Source organism: Siphateles boraxobius, unplaced genomic scaffold (genome assembly GCF_051911475.1).
Source record: "Siphateles boraxobius isolate OS27281-9 unplaced genomic scaffold, OSU_SipBor_1 229, whole genome shotgun sequence".
Taxonomy (NCBI): domain Eukaryota; kingdom Metazoa; phylum Chordata; class Actinopteri; order Cypriniformes; family Leuciscidae; genus Siphateles; species Siphateles boraxobius.
In genome coordinates, this window is record NW_027508843.1 from 389,648 (window position 1) to 412,500 (window position 22,853).

Here is a 22,853-nt window from a genome sequence, read left to right on the forward strand (position 1 = left end):
AGGAGTGTGTGTGTGTGAGAACTCTTCTCTCTCTACACACTCTACACATTCACATCTACAGGAGTGTGTGTGAGAACTCTTCTCTCTCTACACACTCTACACATTCACATCTACAGGAGTGTGTGTGAGAACTCTTCTCTCTCTACACACTCTACACATTCACATCTACAGGAGTGTGTGTGTGTGAACTCTTCTCTCTCTACACACTCTACACATTCACATCTACAGGAGTGTGTGTGTGAGAACTCTTCTCTCTCTACACACTCTACACATTCACAACTACAGGAGTGTGTGTGTGAGAACTCTTCTCTCTCTACACACTCTACACATTCACATCTACAGGAGTGTGTGTGTGTGTGAGAACTCTTCTCTCTCTACACACTCTACACATTCACAACTACAGGAGTGTGTGTGAGAACTCTTCTCTCTCTACACACTCTACACATTCACAACTATAGGAGTGTGTGTGTGAGAACTCTTCTCTCTCTACACACTCTACACATTCACAACTACAGGAGTGTGTGTGTGTGAGAACTCTTCTCTCTCTACACACTCTACACATTCACAACTACAGGAGTGTGTGTGTGTGAGAACTCTTCTCTCTCTACACACTCTACACATTCACAACTACAGGAGTGTGTGTGTGTGTGTGTGTGTGTGTGAGAACTCTTCTCTCTCTACACACTCTACACATTCACATCTACAGGAGTGTGTGTGTGTGTGTGTGTGTGAGAACTCTTCTCTCTCTACACACTCTACACATTCACAACTACAGGAGTGTGTGTGTGTGTGTGTGTGTGTGAGAACTCTTCTCTCTCTACACACTCTACACATTCACATCTACAGGAGTGTGTGTGTGTGTGTGTGTGTGAGAACTCTTCTCTCTCTACACACTCTACACATTCACAACTACAGGAGTGTGTGTGAGAACTCTTCTCTCTCTACACACTCTACACATTCACAACTACAGGAGTGTGTGTGTGTGTGTGTGTGTGAGAACTCTTCTCTCTCTACACACTCTACACATTCACAACTACAGGAGTGTGTGTGTGAGAACTCTTCTCTCTCTACACACTCTACACATTCACAACTACAGGAGTGTGTGTGTGTGAGAACTCTTCTCTCTCTACACACTCTACAAATTCACAACTACAGGAGTGTGTGTGAGAACTCTTCTCTCTCTACACACTCTACACATTCACAACTACAGGAGTGTGTGTGTGAGAACTCTTCTCTCTCTACACACTCTACACATTCACAACTACAGGAGTGTGTGTGTGAGAACTCTTCTCTCTCTACACACTCTACACATTCACAACTACAGGAGTGTGTGTGTGTGTGAGAACTCTTCTCTCTCTACACACTCTACAAATTCACAACTACAGGAGTGTGTGTGAGAACTCTTCTCTCTCTACACACTCTACACATTCACAACTACAGGAGTGTGTGTGTGTGTGTGTGTGTGTGAGAACTCTTCTCTCTCTACACACTCTACACATTCACATCTACAGGAGTGTGTGTGTGTGAGAACTCTTCTCTCTCTACACACTCTACACATTCACAACTACAGGACTGTGTGTGTGTGAGAACTCTTCTCTCTCTACACACTCTACACATTCACAACTACAGGAGTGTGTGTGTGTGAGAACTCTTCTCTCTCTACACACTCTACACATTCACAACTACAGGAGTGTGTGTGAGAACTCTTCTCTCTCTACACACTCTACACATTCACAACTACAGGAGTGTGTGTGTGTGTGTGTGTGTGAGAACTCTTCTCTCTCTACACACTCTACACATTCACAACTACAGGAGTGTGTGTGTGAGAACTCTTCTCTCTCTACACACTCTACACATTCACAACTACAGGAGTGTGTGTGTGTGAGAACTCTTCTCTCTCTACACACTCTACACATTCACAACTACAGGAGTGTGTGTGTGAGAACTCTTCTCTCTCTACACACTCTACACATTCACATCTACAGGAGTGTGTGTGTGAGAACTCTTCTCTCTCTACACACTCTACACATTCACATCTACAGGAGTGTGTGTGTGAGAACTCTTCTCTCTCTACACACAGTCTTCTGTAACACAACTGAAGGACAATGAAGCGCATGTATATGTGTGTTTGGACTCTCAAAACATATTTTAAATTCAGTTGGTGATATGTATGAACAACAGTGTGTTTCGTGATGAATAATCATACTCATAACACACACACAGATACAGAGACAGTGCATCCAGCACTGCTGCTAAATCTGAATCCAGCTATTTAAATCATCCGGGTTTAAAAACGTCCTTTAACAAAGGGCTTTTAAAACTTCAGCATATTAAATTACATGATTGAATTTCATAAAATTACTCCACTCCCAGACTAAAACACAAGTCTTTATATTTTTGGTCAACCCTGAAAAATTAAGATTGAAATTTTTTTATTCGATAATTGTAAGTGATAAGCACAGGAATGTCTGGAATGTAATATTCATAAAAGCAGGGCAAAAATGCCGAGTGTCTTTGCTAACAGAGAGAACTGGAATCTGTTCCCAAAGACAATCTGTGAGAGATTATTGGATGGGGAAACAGATATGAATAATTACAATTTATTTGATTAACACTCTTGACTCTCTTTTTTTCTCACTGTAAAATCAATTCACTAGTTGTGTGGATTGTTTAAACTCACTGTATAATATTTGTTGCATTATGATCAGGCCTGCATCATACTCGCAGTGCCTGACTGTCTGGTCATGAATATCATCTGTTTCATCATGTGGCTGTGAGGCATTTCTTTAATTTCATTTACTCTGGAGCTAAAATGCATCTTTCTTTTTTTTTTGGATTGTTTTCAGTTTTTTTTATTTAGTTTGGAGCTGGTGTTATTTAACACCTAAGTACCCAATAAATACTTTTGGTTACACTTTATTTTATTTTATGTTGATACAGTGTAATCACACAAATAACTACTGAATAATTTGAATTAACTACATGTACTTACTATAGGGTTAAGGTTACGATTTGGTTTAGAGTTAGTTAATTGTATTTATGCTTAATTGCCTTTTATTACAATAGTAAGTACATGTAACACATCACTTTAAAACATAATGTTACCATATATTTACTCACCATGGGCAAGAATGTTTTATTTGTTTATTTGTTTATTTCCATTATTTAAGCTCATCATGAGATCTAAAGCAGGTACTTTATATCTCCTCTACATGAAAAACAGTTCATAAATAAAGTAAATAATGTTTTATTCTATGGATGCACCGCCTGGGTTAAGCTTTAGGTTAGGCTTAGTCTGCGATAATTACAATTTCAGCAAACAATTACAAAAAGCCAGCAGTGTCAGTAAATGTGTGTGTCTATGGCAGGCCGTTTTAGCTTTTATTCATTTTCAGGATATGAATTCTTGATATCAACAATTCAATTTTCTCTAGTTAAAATAATATTTATTGATATCAGGAATTAGATTTCTACTAGTAACAAAGCTAATTCTTGATATCCACAATTTAATTTTCACTAGTTAAAATTATAATTCTTGATATCAGCAACTGAATTTCAACGAGTAAAAACTATAATTCTTGATATCTGTAATTGTATTTTCACTTATCAAGAATTCAATTGTCACTAGTTGAAATGTCTATTCTTGATATCAACAATTGAATTGCTACTAGTAACAATGTTCATTTTTGATATCATGAATGTAATTGTTACTAGTAAGAAAGCCATTTTAGATATCTGAAATTATATTGATATCAGAAATACATTTTCAGATATCAAAAATTAACATTTTTACTAGTAGCAATTAAATTGTTGATATCAAGAATAGACATTTCAACTAGTAACAATGTAATTATTGATATCAAATTTTTTTATTTCTACTAGTAAGAAATCAATTCTTGATATCAACAATTGATTTTGAATGGCAGCCTATGGTGATATTTCACTAGTGAAAATACAATTACAGATATCAAGAATTCATATCCTGGAAAATGAATAAAAGTTAAAACGGTTTGCCATATGTGTCAGTGCATATGCCATGACTGAACTGACACACACTGTAATATCGCATCAATAACACATTCCTCTCTCACACACAAACCTGACTTCATGCATCCACAAAAATGAATAAGAAAGTGACTCGGAAAAGTTCAGTTGTTTGTGAGAATAGCCTCACTTGTTTGAGATCTGGCATCTAATGCAATTAAAAACAGGAATGTCTGAGTGTCCAGTTCTTTTCATCCACTGCATATTTACGTGAGAGTGCTCTAATTTAGGTTACAAAAATATTTTTAAATAATATATTTACAACTATTTAAAAACTGATTCGTTTCCCCAGTTTAAATATCTGTAGACAAAACTCTTTGGATGGAAAAGCGATGAAAGAGAGACAGCATTAAACAGACAGAATCTGTTCTCAGTTTATTTGAGTTTGACTGGACAGAATGAGTGAGATTCGGGGACAGAAGCTCGTATTCCTGTGCTACATCCAGAACTCACATTTACAAACCCCAAAGCAAACAGGAAAAAAGAAGAAGTTATAGATCGCTCAGTCCCACAGTAATGCAATCTCACAAACACCGTTCCTCCAGAAAAGTGCATTCACAAACATGACAAATCAACATATTTTTTGTGTTGTGTTACAAAATGTGCATAACAGTTCTGTCTGTACTCAGTACACAGTAAATTTTGCAGTGTTAAATTAGCTCTATAAGAGTTAAATTTAACACTTGGTCCGAGTGTATTTGGTCCCACTCAGAATTGGTGATAAATTGACTCTAGTCATGGTGTTAAATTTTCAGAGTAAAATTAACTCTATTATGAGTAAAAATTCAACACTGCTTTACACTGAACAGTGTTACCACAGTTTAACACTAGGGGGAAATTAACTCTGTTTGGTGTTACCACAGTTTAACACTAGGGGGAAATTAACTCTGTTTGGTGTTACCACATTTTAACACTAGGAGGAAATTAACTCTGTTTGGTGTTACCACAGTTTAACACAAATCGGAAATGAACTCTTATTGGTGTTAATATTTCACTAATGTAGAGTTTATCTAAATTTTTAATAGTGAAAATATTCTCGCTCAGAGTAAAAATCTTAAAACCCATTTGTGGTGCAACAGGTGAGTAAGTGTCAGTATTTCTCTTTGTGGTGTAAGTACAGTAAAACAATTAATCTTCTACAATGTCAAATTAACTCTTAAAACAAGTTTTCAAAAACAACTTCAACAATGTCACATTTAAAACATTTATTAAAACAACATTCAGGCTCAGGAAACACTCATACATTAACAAAAATACATCACATCTGCATTAAATGGCAATACGGCACTACATGCAGTGCAGAATCTGTTGTACCATATTTCATCTGAAGATCAAATGGTTTGAAAGAACACAGCTGATTAACATTCACTACCTTAAAAGCTCTGTCTGGATGCAGTCTGACTGTAAATGCATGGTAATGGTCATCAAAACATATAGTTTCCATCAGTGTTCCACACAACAACACATTTTCGTCTTTCACAGCAATGGTCTTGATCTTACAAAACACTGGCATCTCACATGCTACTTCTGTACAGATAATAAAGTCCGGGCGATACTCAGTGCCGTGGTGTTTGATCCACTTTACAGAATAGACAGCTTCTGACATTACCACTCCTAGTTTGGAAGCGATCTCTTGGCCACATTTAAGTTCAGAGAGTTCTAACATTTTTCCTGGGCCAAGAGACAATCTGTACTGGCTAAAAGACTCCCAGTACGTCGCAATACAAAATTGGTGCTTTTTGGCTAGTGTTTTGGTGATGTTTTTGAAACTTTTTAATTGCGTTTTAAAAAATTTGTGTTTAGCTTCATAACGCATACACCACGTGTGAAGAATTGGTCCAATTTTTCTTATACACTGTGGGTAATGTATCATTATATGATGCTTTGGCAAAAGATTTCTTTCAGGAAATAATTTTTTGAATAGCTGGTGATGTTCAATTATTAAAAATTTAAGATAAATGGTCATGCCCTCTGTTAGGACTGGTGAAAATACAATGTTGACAATCTGCAAAAGTAAAAGCAAAAGATGCCAGTGTTGATCATCTCTTTGGACTAAATCACCAAATAATAGGGGCATATTGCGCAACAAGCACCAAGATTGTATTGCATTTAAACCCAAATTGTTGCTTCCATCAAACAATTTGACCACTGGAGGACGGTTCCTCTGCTGATTGTAACCATAGTTAAAAGCATGTACTCTACCAGCAATATCATCAGCGCTCAGAAAATTACACTGAATGTACTGCAGAACAAGTTTTACTTCTAGCTGAGCAACTCCTTCTAGAATGTCGTGCATTATATCCACTGCGAAATTGTTGGCTGTGTTGAAATACTTGAGTGAATTTAACAAACATGTCCGTTTGACACCATAAACATGGGGTAGTGTAGAATTAGTTTGTAAAGTTTCACAGTGCAGAGCATGCATCTCAGATGTTCTTAGTACAACCTCAGGATTATCTTCACAGAACACAGACTGAAAGCGATCTTTCTCAAGAAGACAGAAACGACAGCAATATCGAGCCCCAAATGACTCGAGAAACCCAAACAAGCCGTGCAAGCCCAGATTATCTCCAGTGACTTGAACAATAGTACCCCTGATACAACTTCCAGTTACTGGATTCTTAACCCCCTCAATCTCAAGTACTTTCAAATCATTAACTAGAGGCTCAAGTATAGAATTAAAACCATAGCGCCTAATATCCTGTGCATGAAAGAGGGCACATAAATGAATATTCACCAATGAGGAGTTAAAAACTGGGGGGAAATTTCTTAATGTAAAATAGATAGCACCTAATTTGTGTATGCCCCTTTTGGATCCCAAAGGATTAGCGGTCTCAAAATCATCATAAAATAGCTGAATTTGTAAGGCATCCTTTTCTGCATAAAATAAAGGATTACTTTTAAAATATGCTGCATCACTTAAGTCAACATAAATGCCTTCTTTTGGAACATGCCTGGGTTTAAACAAATCAGTAAGTTGCGGATTTTGTAAAATTGCCTTCAATGTTTCGAAAATGGGAATATAAGCAAATTTATCAGTTACAACAACCTGATCAAATGTTCCTGTGGTTTTATTTCTCCTGCTGTCAAATCTTGTGCCAAGCACGATTTCGCTTGGTTCAATAATTCCCCACTTTTCCATAAAGAGTCTCTTTCGCTTGGCTTCAGAATTTAGCAAAGTAAATGGATTTTCCAAGTTTTGAAATGAATGTTCTAGCTTTCTTTTAGTAGCAGTGTCCTGTGAAGGCAGGCAGAGCAAGGCTGCATCCTGGGCCTGACTATGAATCTCAGAAACCATTTCCTCCATAGATGAAACAAAACCATTTATAGCAGATTGACTTAATCCAGCAACTTTTAGTTGTGCAACAGCAGACGCACACATATTGAAAGTGCTCTTATTTGACGTTAACAATACAGATGTTGTAGCCACCTCTCCGGGACTGCCAATCTGATCAAATACTTCAGAACTACTTTGTCCATCTGCCTTGGCAGTCTCATGGCTATCAGTGGTGTCAAAATTATGCTCACCGTCACTTTGCTCAGCATGTTTTGTGTGCAGATGTTTCCTAAAACCTGAAAAAGTACCGAACACAGAACCACAACCTGCTTCTATGCATTTAAGGCGAAGATTCTTCCCAGGAACAAAACCATGAACTAATCTGAGGTGCCTAAGAAGCATTTTTGAACCATTTGAATTCGCTTGACAAACAAAACACTTCATGGGGGCAGGAAAAACGTCAGGGACCTAGCTAAGCAGCCTTGCTCTGACCTCAGCAACACGAGGACTCTCTTTCACTTTCCCAACATCTATGTTGTACACAGTGGTCTGAATGAAAGTGTACATGTTGTGTAGCATAGTGTTGTAGGAGGTACCAAAAACAAAGTGTGCCTTAAACAGTTCGTCAAAGGCACCAAGAGAAGAGGTTGAATTGCATGGAATGGCATGCTGATCGAGGATGATGAAGTACTGGTGAACTGATTTCTTCTGAGGTCCCACAGCCAGGAGATAGGGCTGAGCACTAGCAGTGATGTTTCGAAGATGCTCCTCAATGTTTGTTCCACTCTGAGAAGACCAAGCAAATTGAAGAGAACCATCACTGATGTGTTAAATAAAAGAAACTATGATGAAAAAAAAACAACAACAAAAAACAAACCTTCTTGAAGACAACAAGATGTTTCTCTGCTTGAGAAGCAGACACCTTTCCTGGTCTCTTTCGGCCTTGGGCAGAAGGTGGGATCAGATGCAACAGCAGTAGTATAGAAGAGAGGTCAGTGTCCCAAACTGTTTAGAATTAATTATGTTAGCAAAACCTCATCAATAATGAAAATTGACACTAAAGAATAAATATTAAAAACATTTATGGGAACTAAATAAATAATGTACTGCCAGGCCAAAAAAAAAAAAGGTCGCTGTTTGGATTTAAAAAGTCTATGTTTGGATCATCATTGCAGTGATTATGTTTCTATCATGTTATGTGTTTGGGAACAGTTCTTTTAAACCATAATTGGAGTGTGTAGCTTTTCATTTCTTAAACAACCATGTAGGAAGACATATCATGGCTAACTATTCTAATCTAACTTCCAAACTATTCTTTCACAATTTGAGCCTGATGAATCTTCACATTGTCAATACTGGATTATGGCCATGATGTGCCTTCATAATTGTTTAGGAATGAAAAGCTACACACTCATCACTTATGGTTTAAATAACTGTCCCCAAACATATAACATGATACAAAAATAATCACTGCAATGATGATCCAATAATACTCGTAATCATTTGACTATCTAAATCCCAACAGCGACCTTTTTTTGGCCAGGCAGTGTTTTAAATGAATATTACTAAAATGACCTAAGTATTAAATTAATCTTAAATATCTTACCAAAATTAACACCCTCTTCTGAGTCATCAGATGGAGATTCAGCTGCTAGCAGGAGTTCTCCAACATCACTGGTGGTTGGAAGCTTTTTGCACTGCTGAATCACTTTTTTCTTGAATGCAGTCGTCCACTTCTCCAGTAGCTTGCCTGACACTCCTTCTCCAAACATCAGAACAAAGTCTTGCTCAATCTAAGAAGGGGAATCATTATTAGATGTAAACCCTGAACATACTAATTTTTAGAAAACAGCCATGCATTTTTAAAAATCCTTAAATCTTGGATTATAAAGACTTTACTTACCAAGCCTTTAACGTCTTTGAAACGTGGAAAGACTGTCAAAATATCACTTGACTGCATAGGGTCAAGAACCATGTTGCGGCGATAGTCAAATGTCAATTTCATCTTCTTCTTGACTGCGTCCTCATCAGCAGAATGGTTCATGAATGCAATTGCTTCCTTGCATTCATCCTCACTCAACACAGTCTCCGGAGTAAACTCTGACTCCCGTCTTACAGTTGGTCCACCAGACATCCCCTCAACAGACAATCCTTGTCCTGATGAATAAAGCATGTTAGAACCTTCAACACTGCATAAAGATGATAACTATATAGAGTTCATACTAAAAAATAAAAAAAAGGTAAAAGAGGCTCATCTTTATACAAATTAAAATGTCAGTTAAGGCAACTCAATAGCAACAAAACTTCAAAACTGTGATAGATGGCACAATGAAAAATGAAAAAAATGAAAAAAAAAGTAAAAAAGGTGATTTCTGAATTTCATTCTGTACCATCAAATGATGCTCTTCGTTCTTTAGCCAGGCCTCTTTGTATAGTTTTGATTCTCCATGCCAAGTACCCAGTGCCACTCTCACCATCATAGTAATGCTCCTTAGAAAGACAAAAATACATAAAGAGAAAAAAAGTCTTAATTCAAGAGCAAAATACATCACCTGTATTGTGTGTGATCATCAGCATTTAAGACATGTGAACACAAAATAAAAATAACAAAATGGTGTGATACTTACGTAGCCTTTTTTGGACAAGGGGTCACTGAGGTAAGGGAACAAAGACACAATTCCTCTGGCATATTTTTCTTTAACCTGCCTTGGTGGTGATGTACTGTATAATAATAATAAATAAATAAATATATAAATAAAATCACCTATCTTTAGCACAGGTTAAAAAAACTTTTATGGAACTAAATTGAGAGATCATATATACACCAGTTAAAGATATGCAGATTACCCATTATTTTCTGTCATGTCAGCTGCCAGGATGTTCACCATTTTCCTCCTCGTTTCATCTCCCAAAGTCTTAAATCGGTTGTATTCATTTATTATATGCTCCCCACCAGGTTTATGGACAAGAATGGATTCCACCAACTTAATAAAAAAAGGCATAAATACGGCATGTTAAAGTACAAAACATTACCTGAAACAAAATATGTAATAATAATAAAAAAAAGGCTATTATTTCAGATTGATGAATTTTACAACTTCAATGCCCACCTTTTTAGCTTCATCATCTAGTCTCATTCTTTTACTTGAAGAGCTTTCTTCAATAATTACTGTATCCTGTGAGTCAGTGGAGTCAATTGATGAAGACAGGGACACATTTAACTGCACAGGAGAGGCTTGTGGAGAGGCAGATTCCAAGTCTAGTTGAATATAGGGTGGTAAAAGTCTTCATGATACTAATAAGCAAGCACTGAGAAAATTGATAGAAAGTAAATAAAAAAATATACAAACCTGCACCATGTTTTATGGTGAGAACACCAACTGAGGGATCTTTAACTATATCCTCAAAAACATCCTCATCCACCTCAGTCCCCGATTCATCAACAACCTTCACATTCTCGGGTACAGTTGGGACACCAAACTTTAAAAAAGCTGGAAATAAAATGTATGCCAATTAATGAGAAAGGGTATACATTACAAGGTTGATCAGTTACTTGTTGGTAACTCTGAACATCAGAGCAAATGTAAGATGTGACAGTATTATAAAATACAATTACCAAATACCAACCAATTAGAGATGCATCGATTGATCGGCCGGTGACCGGAATTGGCCGTATTTTCACGTGATCGGCCATTTTTTCTAACCACTTTACTGCACGCAAATATTTATTTTCTATCTTTTCTTTATTAGAATGAATTATTTAATAAAATCAAATGTTTCATTGCCGATGAATCAGCCTTTTGAATTAATCTTTGGAATGAATGATTCAAGAACAAATACATTTTTCCAGTCTCTTGGTGCCACCTTGTGGCATAACCTATAACCATGTAATTGGTACTCTTAATTTGAAGTGTAAAGAAGGTGATTTGCTCGATTTTTATACCATGTTTATACCAGTGTTTATATCAAGACATTAAACGTTTATCCCAGTACTTCAGTGATTAACTTTAATATTTACAACACAGAAACAAGGATTCGATGGATGCGTGTTTGAAAAGACTGAATGCGTTTCACACAGCTGCTCAGAGACAGCAGCATAAAAAACGGATATTTGAATCAAGAACATGATATTTAAACGATTTATCGCTATAAAAGTATATATTTTTCTTACCAGCAGACAAAAATTCCTTCAGGCTCAGCTCGGATATTTTAACAAATTTTTGGCCATCCCCAAGTTTCACCTTAACCAACATGCTCTGTAATAAGAAACACAGTTTTACACAAATGACAGTGAAAACGCGTTTTGTGCCTATAACAAATAAATAAGTAAATACATTCTGGTGCAACAGTTTGTATAGTCACCAGTATTTTAAACTAACGTTAGGTCTTCTTTGAATTTAAACATGGCCATTTCGACGGGCGGCTAATACATTGCAGATAATTCATCGTTTAAAAATAACAATATACAAATAATCTGTATATAACAATACCAACTGTAACCAACAGAAATACAAATGATATAAAATAATTTACATCATTCTACATTTATTAACACATTGTGACGAAAAAAATATTTCTCCATCAGATGAACTCACCGCGAAGTTGTTCCATTCGGAGTTTGAACGGATCACATTACACAAAGTTCATCAAACTACAACATATACAGTAATATTACACATTTATTCACATAAAATAGTTTTAACGTGTTACTTAAAAGAGCTTACCATTCGGTGCGATGTAGAAGAAAATGGCGACGACCACGAGGAAATTCAAGTCTGATCTGGTGAGATTGAGGGGCGGAGCTTAACAGAGTAAAGTTACCGAGACAATTTAACTCTGATAATTTTCACCAACACTAGGGGGTATCTTTCACTATTTGTTGTTAAATCAACTCCTTAAGAGTAAATGTAGTGTAACACTGATTGTTTAACACTGTTAGTTTTACTGTGTAGATTTGCAGTTATTCAACACAAACTGTTTTTGTAGAACTCTGTTTTATTTCTTTACAAAGGATAAAAAGAGGCTTGTGAGCGTAGCAGCTTTAGATACCGTGCCGTCTCGTCGTGTGGCTGTTACACAGCAGGAGATATCAACAACAGAAACACCTCAATATGATTGCATTGATAGAACAAAGATTTTTTTTTATGTCTTTATTTCAATATATATTTAGAATTACAATTTAGAAAAATTAAATTAAATTAAAATAGATTAATAAAAACTCAGGGCAATTAAATATATTTGAATACCTACTGTTAATTTATCCCATAAATATTAAGACACAGAACATTAATATAAGAACATGGCTTAAAAATTAATGTAAAAATTTAAACGACTTTTTCGTCTGGACAAGTGTCTAGTGTCCATTATTGAAAAAGCTGAGTAATATATCCAATTTCATGTTTCCATCCTATCATGTACCACAAAGCAACAATATAAAATCACTCTTCTTTTCTTTTTGCCCATGTCAGCTGACACTCACCAGCCCGATCTCACGGCAATTCCTACCAATTTTACGAGTTGCCCAATTTGTATGAATTTGTACGAATGACCTATCCCTGACCCTAAGCCCCCAACCTACCCAACCTACGCAGCCTACCCAACCTACCCATCACTGGGGTTGAGACAAATCGTACAAATTCGTCAGAATTAGCCACCTTTTACTCGTACGAACTGGTCGTGAGATAGCGTTGCACTGTGTGTCAGAGCGTCATACGTCATACTATTAAGAAACATACTGACAGAAACCAGTAAGTATCATGCAAACCTTTCAAGACAAACGTTTTTCAAACGAGACACATGTTTTCTTTGTATGAATCAATGTAGGACTGAAGAACACTAAATATCTAAACAGCATATCAGACTTCATTTGTACAATATAATACATAACTCAAACTGGATTAAGTCTTTTCTAAATGCACATCATCAATTAATCCCAATTTCTTTGTCCTTTTCCCTGAATCTGGAGAAGGGGTGTCCAGCTCCCACTTCCAGGTTGGTCTTGTCGAGTGTGTTCCCGGGAGATCTGCTCCCTGCGGACAGTGCTCCCACAGCAGGGATGCCTCCGCCACTCAGACTAATGGGAATCGGAGGAATGCCTCCATTCTGAATGACAGAGATCTCATTGTTTTTCATTGCCAGTCCATTGGTGATGGCTACAGCATACTGATTCCAGAAGCCTGGGTCTACGTTGATTGCTCGAGCTGTGAGATCCTTCTGAAACATCTCGCTGAACTTTATGGCATCTCCCCCTAGAAGAGCCATTGGGTTCTCCACGGAGAGGCGTCTCCCCCGCCGGGCCGGGGCGTTGTTCCACATGTGGGTTCCCATGTGGACCTGAAGTGAGAACGCTGCTTCAGTTTATATGAATCGCAAAAAAAGACATCATGCTCTTTATTTATATGCTTTTCTGATGTGGTTAAGAGTATGTTTTTGTCATTTACGATGATTTTACAAATATATTTAATTCAATTCATTTCACATTTATTTGTATAGTGCTTTTCGCAATACACATCGTTTCAAAGCAGCTTTACAGAAAATGCATGAGTCCACATTACAATTTAGAGTGATCTGTTAAATTTCAGTATTTCAGAAATATACTAATCACAGTTAGCTGAAAATGTATTAATTTAAATAATGTAAGGCATTGAAGTAATGAATACTTATATCACAGTTATATATATCAAATACATTTAACTTTTAAAAAATGTGCTTTAGTAAGCTTAACCTCATTTGAAGATAGTAACTGGTAAGTAGAGGGACAAGCACATTAGAGGCGGATCTGTTACAGGTAAATGTAAAAATAGCATCCCCGGAGAACATTTTATGAAACATGATTTCAAAGCCTTTATTAAAACTTTATTAAAACATGCTTGTAATGTAATACAGTTGTTTATGACTTTTAATCAGTAGTCAGTTAGTTAATCAGTAATAAGTAATATGGTATTGTCAGGGCACATGCAAACTTTCATGTAAATATGCCAAAATGTTGCTTTGATTTTTTTTTTAGGTGAAGATCCGATGAGCACTGTGGGAGGAGTTAAAAAATATCTTTTCAATTCAGTTTCAAAAGGCGCACAGGCAATATGGCCGACCATGGCAAAAATGACCCAGTGAAACATAGGAGACCAGATCATGAATAGGATACATTTATTTTTTGACCTCTAGGTGGTGCTAACACCAAACTTGTATGTACCAATATGCCAATGCATTTGTTAAATACTGCATTCGTAAATTTATCCTGTTTTTATTCACATATAATATATATTAGCATAAATATAAACTAAAATACACAAATAGTCCAAATATATTTGAACCATACCTTCAGATTTCCCTTTGTGGTGAAGGCTCTGCCACAGATGGAGCAGCCGAAGGGCTTTTCTCCGGTGTGAGTGCGCTCGTGGATCTGAAGAGCGCTGGCGGACGAGAAGTTCTTCCCACAGGAGTGGCAGTTGTGTTGTTTGGGGGTCCGGCGGGGTGGGGGCGGAGCCAGCATTGGAGCCAGGCTGGGGCTTATTGTTGTGTGTGGGGTTGCGGTAGGAGCCTGGTGGCCAACTGGTAAGTGGGGTCCCTCACACAAGGCCGGTGGTTTACTGTTTCCATTCTCATATTTCATTGTGCTTGATTCTGAGCTCATAATACTGGGGGTGTTTAAACCTAAAAAAAACATAAATTACAGGAAAATGCTTCAGTTATTTACTTTTATTTGATTTGAATGTATATATTAGTAGTAACAACATGAAGAAGAGTAGTTAAAATGTCAGTCACTTGTAATTTCGTATATACATATGACTATCTCTGTCTAAAATTAAAAAAAAAACATGACTACCTCTGTCTCTTCCCAGGAACAGCAGACTGAAGTGATTCTCATCTTTGACAAATGGCCTGCTGGGCTGTGTGGCAGTGAGATCTAGTGCGCCTGTGTTTTCTGCTCCAGGAGAAGGGGTGTCTGACTGCTCAGACTTTACTGTTGCACTCACTGAAGCAGAATGCAGAGCCTCGTCCTTGCTGCTATTTGCCTGAGGAGGGGACTCGACTCTCAACGGCTCGAAGCGATGGCTCTCCGGCTGGCTGTAGGTAGGAGACAGAGCCTGCATAGAGCCAGAGGATTCAGACTGTGCTGGACTCCCAACACTGTGGTTCTCCAAGTCTCCCATAGTGGAAGATGAGTCATTCTTAAACATGTCTCCATTTTCCCCATCAATTTCACTCCCATTTTCTGGAGGCTTTAGGCTGAAGGAATGGGTTACGTTAACTGTTGGGTCACTCAGCTTTATTTCATTCTCCAAAGCAACAATGCTAGAGATAAGAGAGGTTGGTGGAGAGGTGCTTGGAGACATATCTGAGTATAAATTGAGTTGTTTTGGTGAGTCCACATTCCCTTCTTTGAGACATGTTTCATCTTCCGTTATTTGGTCCATCTCGTCAAGTAGCTCATCATCATAGTTGCTCATGGTGTCTAAGCTCTTTTCATCAAAGGATAGATCTGTGTCCATGTCCTGAAAACTCTCAGGCAGGGGTGTGTTGGGAATCTGTCCACCCATATGCATGCGGATGTGTTGCTGCAAAACTACGGCATTAGTAAACTTTTTCTGGCATATGGGGCAAGAGTGCTGTACCCGGAGAGGGGGCTTTGATCTGTGAACCCCAAAGTGTGTTTTCAAATTACCCTTGGTTGTGAAAGCACGACCACATATTTTACATTTAAAGGGTCTTTCTCCTGTATGGATGCGATAGTGCATCTTCAGGGCACTCTGACAACTGAGCACACGATGACAGATAACACATTGGTTGGGGTCTGTCATCTTCTTATCAATATTTTCCACCAGTTGCTGTAGTTTTGAGGTCTCTGATGTTTGCATAGAGTCTAGGAGGCCACCAAAAGGAAACTTGGGCTTAAACTGACTGGACATCATTTGTAGGGAGGGATGAGAGACAGCAGACGGAGTATTCGTTGAGTCTGTGATCTGTGTTCTGGTTGTGGTTGTCACTGTGGTTGTAGAAATCACTTGGGGTATGGAAGTAATCGATATGCTTGTTTCTCCAGGTCTGGTGGGGGAGTTGGGTGGTAGATGAAAGGCTTCAGGTTTGAGAACTGGAGGTGTGTCACTCGCCACATTAGGTTGTGGTGAACTGGAAATTTGTGCAATACTGGCCTCAGCAATGAGGTGATTAGGAGACAAAGATGTGCACTCACTTGATGGCGGTGATGGCCTTTGAGGTGACCGACTTAAAGGGGTGAAATTAGTTGAATCCCCATAGTTTCCTAGAATGCTGGGTATAGTTGGAGGGAGTTGCAGTGCTACCGATGTTGGGATTGTAGATAAGACAGGTTTGCTGTCCAGCCATGTGGTAACAGGTTTTTCTGGGGGAAAGGACATCCCATAAGGTATACCTGAGCTAGTTGGAACGTTGTCCAAATACTCAGGAACAGGATAGGGGTTCATTTGGATGTGAGGATACTTTTCTTTGTGTCTCTGAAAATGAACCTTTAAGTTACCCTTTGTAGAGAAGCGATTACCACAAATGTTGCATTTGAAAGGCCGTTCACCAGTATGGGAACGAAGGTGAATTTGCAGGGCACTGTCACTTCCAAACACCTTAGCACAAAATCTGCACTTGTGTTTGAAGAAGGGATCTTCTGAACTGGGTTTGGTGTCAAACACAGAGACATTTGGGGGCTTTCCTTTGCGGTGCTTCATTAGGGCGGAAAGAGGATCAAGAGCATTTGTTGTTGCTGCAATACTGGCTAGAGGATTAGGGAAGATAACACTGTTGGGTGAGCTGTGAGGTACAAGGGGAAGACTGGAGGGGGATGTTAGCAATCTCCCATGAGTCAGCGTTAAAGGACTAGGTGTGTTCCTTGGTAGTGAAATACAACAACTGACTTCACCCCCAGTTCCTGTGCTACTACTAGTGCAGCCACTGCTGCTAATCGACACTGAGCAGGGTGGCATTTGAGAGGGAACAACATTACTGGTTGTTGGATACAAGGAATTCATTGTGATATTGCTTTTCATCCCAGAACTCGCCAGTTGGCCACCTGTCTGAGGGTCATTAGAACAGGCTCCTTCCAGAGCTGAAGATAATGAGGCTGAGACCTGTCCGTTTAAAGTGGAGGGTCCCTTGATAGGAAGCTGATGCACAGGCGGTGTAATGAAGCCACGTAGATGAAGCTGCCCAGACATAGTGGGTATATTAGAGGATGAGGTTACTTTTAAGGCAGCATTCATGCTGTGGTCTACTTGATGGTTGACAGCGGTCTGAGTGGGGGCCTGTTTGTTTATTAGCGCCACCTGGCTCCGAATCTGCTCTATGAGTTGAAGCTGATGGAGCTGTTGCTGCTGTAAGGCCATGAGCTGGTCCAGGATCATGGGGATGGCCATAGTGGACACTTCACCAGCTAGAGCTCCTCGGGCACCCTGAGAGAACTGGGCCACCGCCACACGGGTCCCATGCAGGGTTTCCAGCGTGACATTAGTGCTGGGAATAGAGTACCCCGCCCCAGAGGACTGCGTGTGGTCCTCAAGCTGAGGTAGGCTTATGTCTGGCTCTGCCAGTGTAACTGGATCTTCAGAATCTGTGGGCTTCTCAGGAGACAGTTCCACTTCCATGGGCTCGTCTTCTTTCTCCAGGACAGCCCCTGGATCCAGCATCATGTCTGCTCCATCATCAGCTTCAGCGTGTGGAATTAGGCTTCCCCCGGGATCGTCCTCGCTCTCGGCCGGCTCGCTGCTGGGCACTGGGGATGGCTCAGGCACGTAGTCCTGGGCTGGGTCTGAAGTCACCTCATTATCACTGATAATCAACACAAGCGGGTTCTTGGTACAGGTATTCAGATGTTCACAGAAATCCGACCACTTAAAGAACTCAGCGCAACACTTTTCACACACATGGGTCTCTTCGCTCCCACTGCGGCTCTCATTTCCACTGTCTGAATCCTCCACTCCTTCACCTGAGACTGAGGGGAACAGGAAATTAAAGTGCAAAAATTAATGAATAAATTCAACTTTATTTTCATTTGTACAAATCAAATCAATTTGCCGTTTTTTTCTGGATTTTTGTCTCTCATCTTAGCCACCATTTTTGATAGTTCGACTGTTGCCTGTATAGCCAACTAATAAATCTCGTTGTGCAATCAGTCTAATCAGTACTGGATATTTCCATTTAAAAATGGATTCAACACAAGTCAATGATTTTCCAATGTTTTCATTCAATTCAGCTGTTACTCGCAATCCATACTGCTAACATGAAACCTCAAATATCTGTCTCTTTACTGGTTCTGTCAGATGCGTCATCTATGGGTTTGCGAACACTGGCACAACATGTCTCCTGACAAACTACAGTTGTTGAAGAAACTGCATGTTCTGTGCAGCTGACATGCATCATAGCAGCCCTAAATCTAACCCTGACTGTTTAAATCACACATTTCTTTGAGATATTGAGATATCATCTGTACAAATTATTCCAATCGCAGAATATTCTGTGTGTTTGTATGTGTCTATGCTTTATGGTAATTATCTGGTAATAGTGCTTGACTGCAGAGATTGGGTTGGGTCTGATATTTAGTTAATTATGTTATGCAGACAACTGTGAAGAATTAACTTTATAAGCTGAATTAAACATGTCTAAATTGTGATTAGACCTTGCGGAGTAAAACATTACTTTTTTCTATTTCTTTTTCTTTTTTTAACAAACTGGCTGTTGTTAACGTTTAGCAGATAAATTATAGAGTATGTTCTACTGCAGTATGGATGAATATTTTCAAAAATCAAGAATGAAATTAATTATTACTTATATTCCAAAATAGAAAATAAAATCAAAGAATACATTTAACAACAAATGTTTTTCAAATGTATTTGACAACAAAGAAATTATGATAATATACTGCAAACCTAATAATAATGCTAAGAAGAAGAAGTGAGGAAGAAGTGACGATTTATTTCCTCATGTCGGGAGTGACTGGAATATAATTAATTAGAAATGCTTATTTTATTTAAGAGAGAATAATAGTTAACTATGACACATTCATATACTGTCTATTTCAGACAAGCTAAAAGTATATTTTTCCTATAATTTTCCATATGAGTAAAACAGACCTATATAGATTATATACTGAAATTATATAGAATTTCCTGTACAATGAGCAAATGTTTATATGCAAACTGAAAACACTGTTAGATTTGATATCTGTTATATTCTACCGGATGTTATATTATAATCTGTTATATTATACACTCTGATGGATTTATGCTATTATAAGTGTTATGATATGTGCTTAAAGACGTATAGAGTAAATATACTTCTCATTCTTCACCATTTCCAAATTCGTTTTCATTAAAAAATATGATCTATCATACACACAAGTGTAAATGCCTGAATTTACAAACGTGTTAAATGCAACTAATTGACTACCTTTTATTAAAAATGATAATACATAAATTACAACCTTTTTTTTGATAATCCAAAATGGCTGAAAGTATTTTTCATACAGTAGCACACACACACACACACACACACACACACACACACACACACACACACACACACACACACACACACACACACACACACACACACACAAACACACACACACACACACACACACACACACATATAAACTTCTGGATACGATGCACTTGTGCCAATCAACAGCATTTGCTTACTATTACTTCAAATGAATTTGAAAATGAATGTATGATTTTCTAATATTAATCTTGTTCAGTGTTCATCGTGCCATATCTGCTCGCAGTGCCAGAGGAACACATGAATGAACACACCGAGAGACTTTTGCACAGTAATGGCTCCATATCCTCCACAACACACGAGCTTTTGACAACGCTTGCAGACATGCAGCACAAATATTAATATTTTGAATTAGCATGTGGTCTGACACCAGATTTAACCACACCATGATGCTGACGGGCCGTTCTGAGAGCTGGACCCGGATTAAGGTTAAACCAGCATATTTAACTAAACATCTTTGCCGTATCAATACGCATTATCTATAGACCTCATGTACAATTTGAACATTAAAAAATACAAAAAATGTGACACAATTACATTATCTACTCTGAAAAGGTCTAAATGAATAATAAAATCCCAACACTGTAAAAATGTTTCATGATTACTGTCTAAATTAAACGGTCAAAAATATAATTTAGTATGACTGAACAAACCGGACTACATTACTGTACATTACACCGGTAATTTTAGGTTAGAAAAAAACATCTGATAAAAAAGCTGTCAAAAAATATGGACTCAGCGGCCCTGTAAACATGGAAGGGAAAGTATGGTTCAAAAACACAGAGTATTCAAGCATGATTAATTATGAAACTTTCCATAACATGTATAAATATTAAATAGAAAAATAATACCAAATTGTAAATCTCAGCAGAAAAAAAAGTTTTATATTTTGTTAAAGTCATAAACGTGTTAGATGCACACAACAGCACAGAGTATGAAAGAGCTCATTAGTTGTATGGAGATGAAAGACGACAGAGAGATTATCATAATTAATACACCATAGGACATATGTAAGCCACTTCTCCCAGGTCAAGCGAACATCTGCTCAAATTGCATGTAAAGCTTGACATCTATGGGCCACACATGCGGGTGCTCGCAGCGGAGGTTAAGTGCACGCGGGATCGAGCAGCTCCTCGGGGACAGCGCTCCACGCGCACGAGCACGGCTTCTGTCGCACACCAGTGAGTCCCACACAAAAGAGTTTGTTCAAAAGCCAAGCAAACAAAAGAGAATAAAAACGAGCATTTAAAGACTTGAGCGGTGAGGAACAGAGGACCTGACTGAAGAAACACCGCGCTCATTATTACTCAAACCGTCTTACTGGAATCGCTTTCACTAAGATGTGAAGTCAGACAACTGAAGTCAAACTGAGATTCAGAGCACAAATCCTCGGCGTGACCGCGCTGTCATTAGATTACTGTAATGGGGAAACAATCAATACTTCTGTTGCTTTTCAAACGCAGTCGAAGTCAGATCAGACATTAACAGTGTGCTGCCAGAAACTGGAAAATTAGTGAAATATTAAACGCCCAGTTCTCCAATATATTACACTTTAATTTGTCATTACATTTTTAATTTTCATTTCTGGTTATTTCTCTCTCACTCTCTGTTTCTCTCTCTAAATATATATACACACACCTAGGGTTGGGGTTTTTGAATTACTGTGATTATTGTAGTGTATTATGTGTATGTTGCAAGACATGGCAAATATGAGCTTAAATATGTATTAATAGACGAATGAGTTTTATATGGATTAAACACGTATTTACTATATGCTTGAATTATTATTTAAATAAACAATTGTACATGTATTTCTGATGTAGCCTATCTATCAGACATAATGCTTGCTGCTTGATTTCTTCTTCAAACTTAGTCAAGAGGTGCTTTAATTTTGATGAGAGTTTCATAGATTAAAGCCATATAAGATAGTGAGACTTCTGAAGAACATAATAATCACCAAAAAGATTTAAGAACGACAATAAGAACGACATTTTAACATTCCTTGACAGCCTCGTGACTGTTTAAAAAACAATGAATTTCACATGATTTGCTGGTAAAATGTCAATAATATAGTAATAAATTAAATACAATAAAGTAGCAGGTGTGTATAAACTACGAGAAATGTTGCGATATGAGAGTGACTGAATAACCGAGATATGAGGAAGGATTTTACTTTCACTGAGTGTATTTTTAAAAACACTGCATGTGATAAAGTATTATTATTAGCCTATTATTATTATTATTATTATTATTATTACTATTGCAAAAAAGTAAACAGATTTTCCGAGAAAACTGAACCGAATTGTTTTGATTAATAACTGCAATGTCATGGATTACAGCAGTTCGCGCATCGTCTTAATGTGATTTTAAGACAATTACGTGTAAAACACCCAGCGACATTTACTACAAAAGCATTTAAAATACAAAATTAAGTCTATATTTTTTCCCTGCAAACATGCATTTGCCACCTTTCTTTTTTGACAGTGATTTAAAGTAAAAAAGCAAATTATCAAGAAGAATAATTTAGAGGAGACACATTTCTAAATGACAAAAAGATCTTAATTATTTCAAGCGAGAATCGCCTGTTTTCCTTCTTTTAAATGTTTGAAGCGTCTCTGAGAAACAAAACTCAATTTTATTGTGTTTCTGCATAGTTACACCATTAAAAATGATAAATTAAGCTGTAGCCTATGGATGAATCTGTCCATTAGTTGAACTAGATAATAATTTTCTATCATATTGTATTTGTTTAATTAGCTAATATTTGATTTGAGTTTCGAATAAATCGCCGTTTACTGTTTATGTTACTAAATCATAAAGTGTCATAATTTAATTTAAGCGGTTTAAACATTTTCAGTAATTTATATATATCGATGCATGCACGGATGGGAATTTAACTTTAAAATATAATGACAAAAATAATCGAAATGAAGTCGCACGTGGGCTACTGGCGGAAAAATGTTTGTTTGTTTTTAAAGGGTGTTTTCCTAAAGCGCGTTGACTAGTGAGA

At 37.6% G+C, this 22,853-nt stretch overlaps 2 protein-coding genes across 2 annotated transcripts in view; both read right to left on the reverse strand.

Moving 5' to 3' along the window:
• Positions 1-5,234: 5,234 nt before the first annotated feature.
• On the reverse strand, positions 5,235-12,102 carry LOC143747577 (uncharacterized). Its single transcript, XM_077240409.1, has 12 exons — positions 12,046-12,102; positions 11,917-11,972; positions 11,493-11,577; positions 10,672-10,812; positions 10,432-10,580; positions 10,169-10,305; positions 9,949-10,042; positions 9,712-9,811; positions 9,225-9,478; positions 8,928-9,114; positions 8,199-8,326; positions 5,235-8,107 (listed from the first exon to the last, which is right to left on the reverse strand). Exons 3-12 carry the CDS (start codon positions 11,572-11,574, stop codon positions 7,790-7,792), a joined length of 1,590 nt encoding a protein of 529 aa, XP_077096524.1. The 5' UTR covers positions 11,575-11,577; positions 11,917-11,972; positions 12,046-12,102; the 3' UTR covers positions 5,235-7,789.
• A 329-nt stretch (positions 12,103-12,431) lies between these two features.
• Positions 12,432-22,853, reverse strand: part of sall3a (spalt-like transcription factor 3a) — an 11,207-nt gene continuing 785 nt past the window's right edge. Inside the window, exons 2-4 of the mRNA XM_077240408.1 lie at positions 15,147-18,278; positions 14,640-14,974; positions 12,432-13,654 (exon numbers count right to left, since the gene is read on the reverse strand). Coding sequence (XP_077096523.1) covers positions 13,244-13,654; positions 14,640-14,974; positions 15,147-18,278 — 3,878 coding nt within the window. The 3' untranslated portion in view covers positions 12,432-13,243. The remainder of the gene's footprint in view (positions 13,655-14,639; positions 14,975-15,146; positions 18,279-22,853) is intronic.

Coding starts and splice junctions, on each gene's coding strand:
- LOC143747577 (XM_077240409.1), bottom strand. CDS start 11,574: ATGTTGGTTAAGGTGAAACTTGGGGATGGCCAAAAATTTGTTAAAATA. Junction 10,306..10,431: donor TAGATGATGAAGCTAAAAAG/GTGGGCATTGAA, acceptor TTTTTTATTAAG/TTGGTGGAATCCATTCTTGT. Junction 8,327..8,927: donor AGAAGAGGGTGTTAATTTTG/GTAAGATATTTA, acceptor AATTCTAAACAG/TTTGGGACACTGACCTCTCT.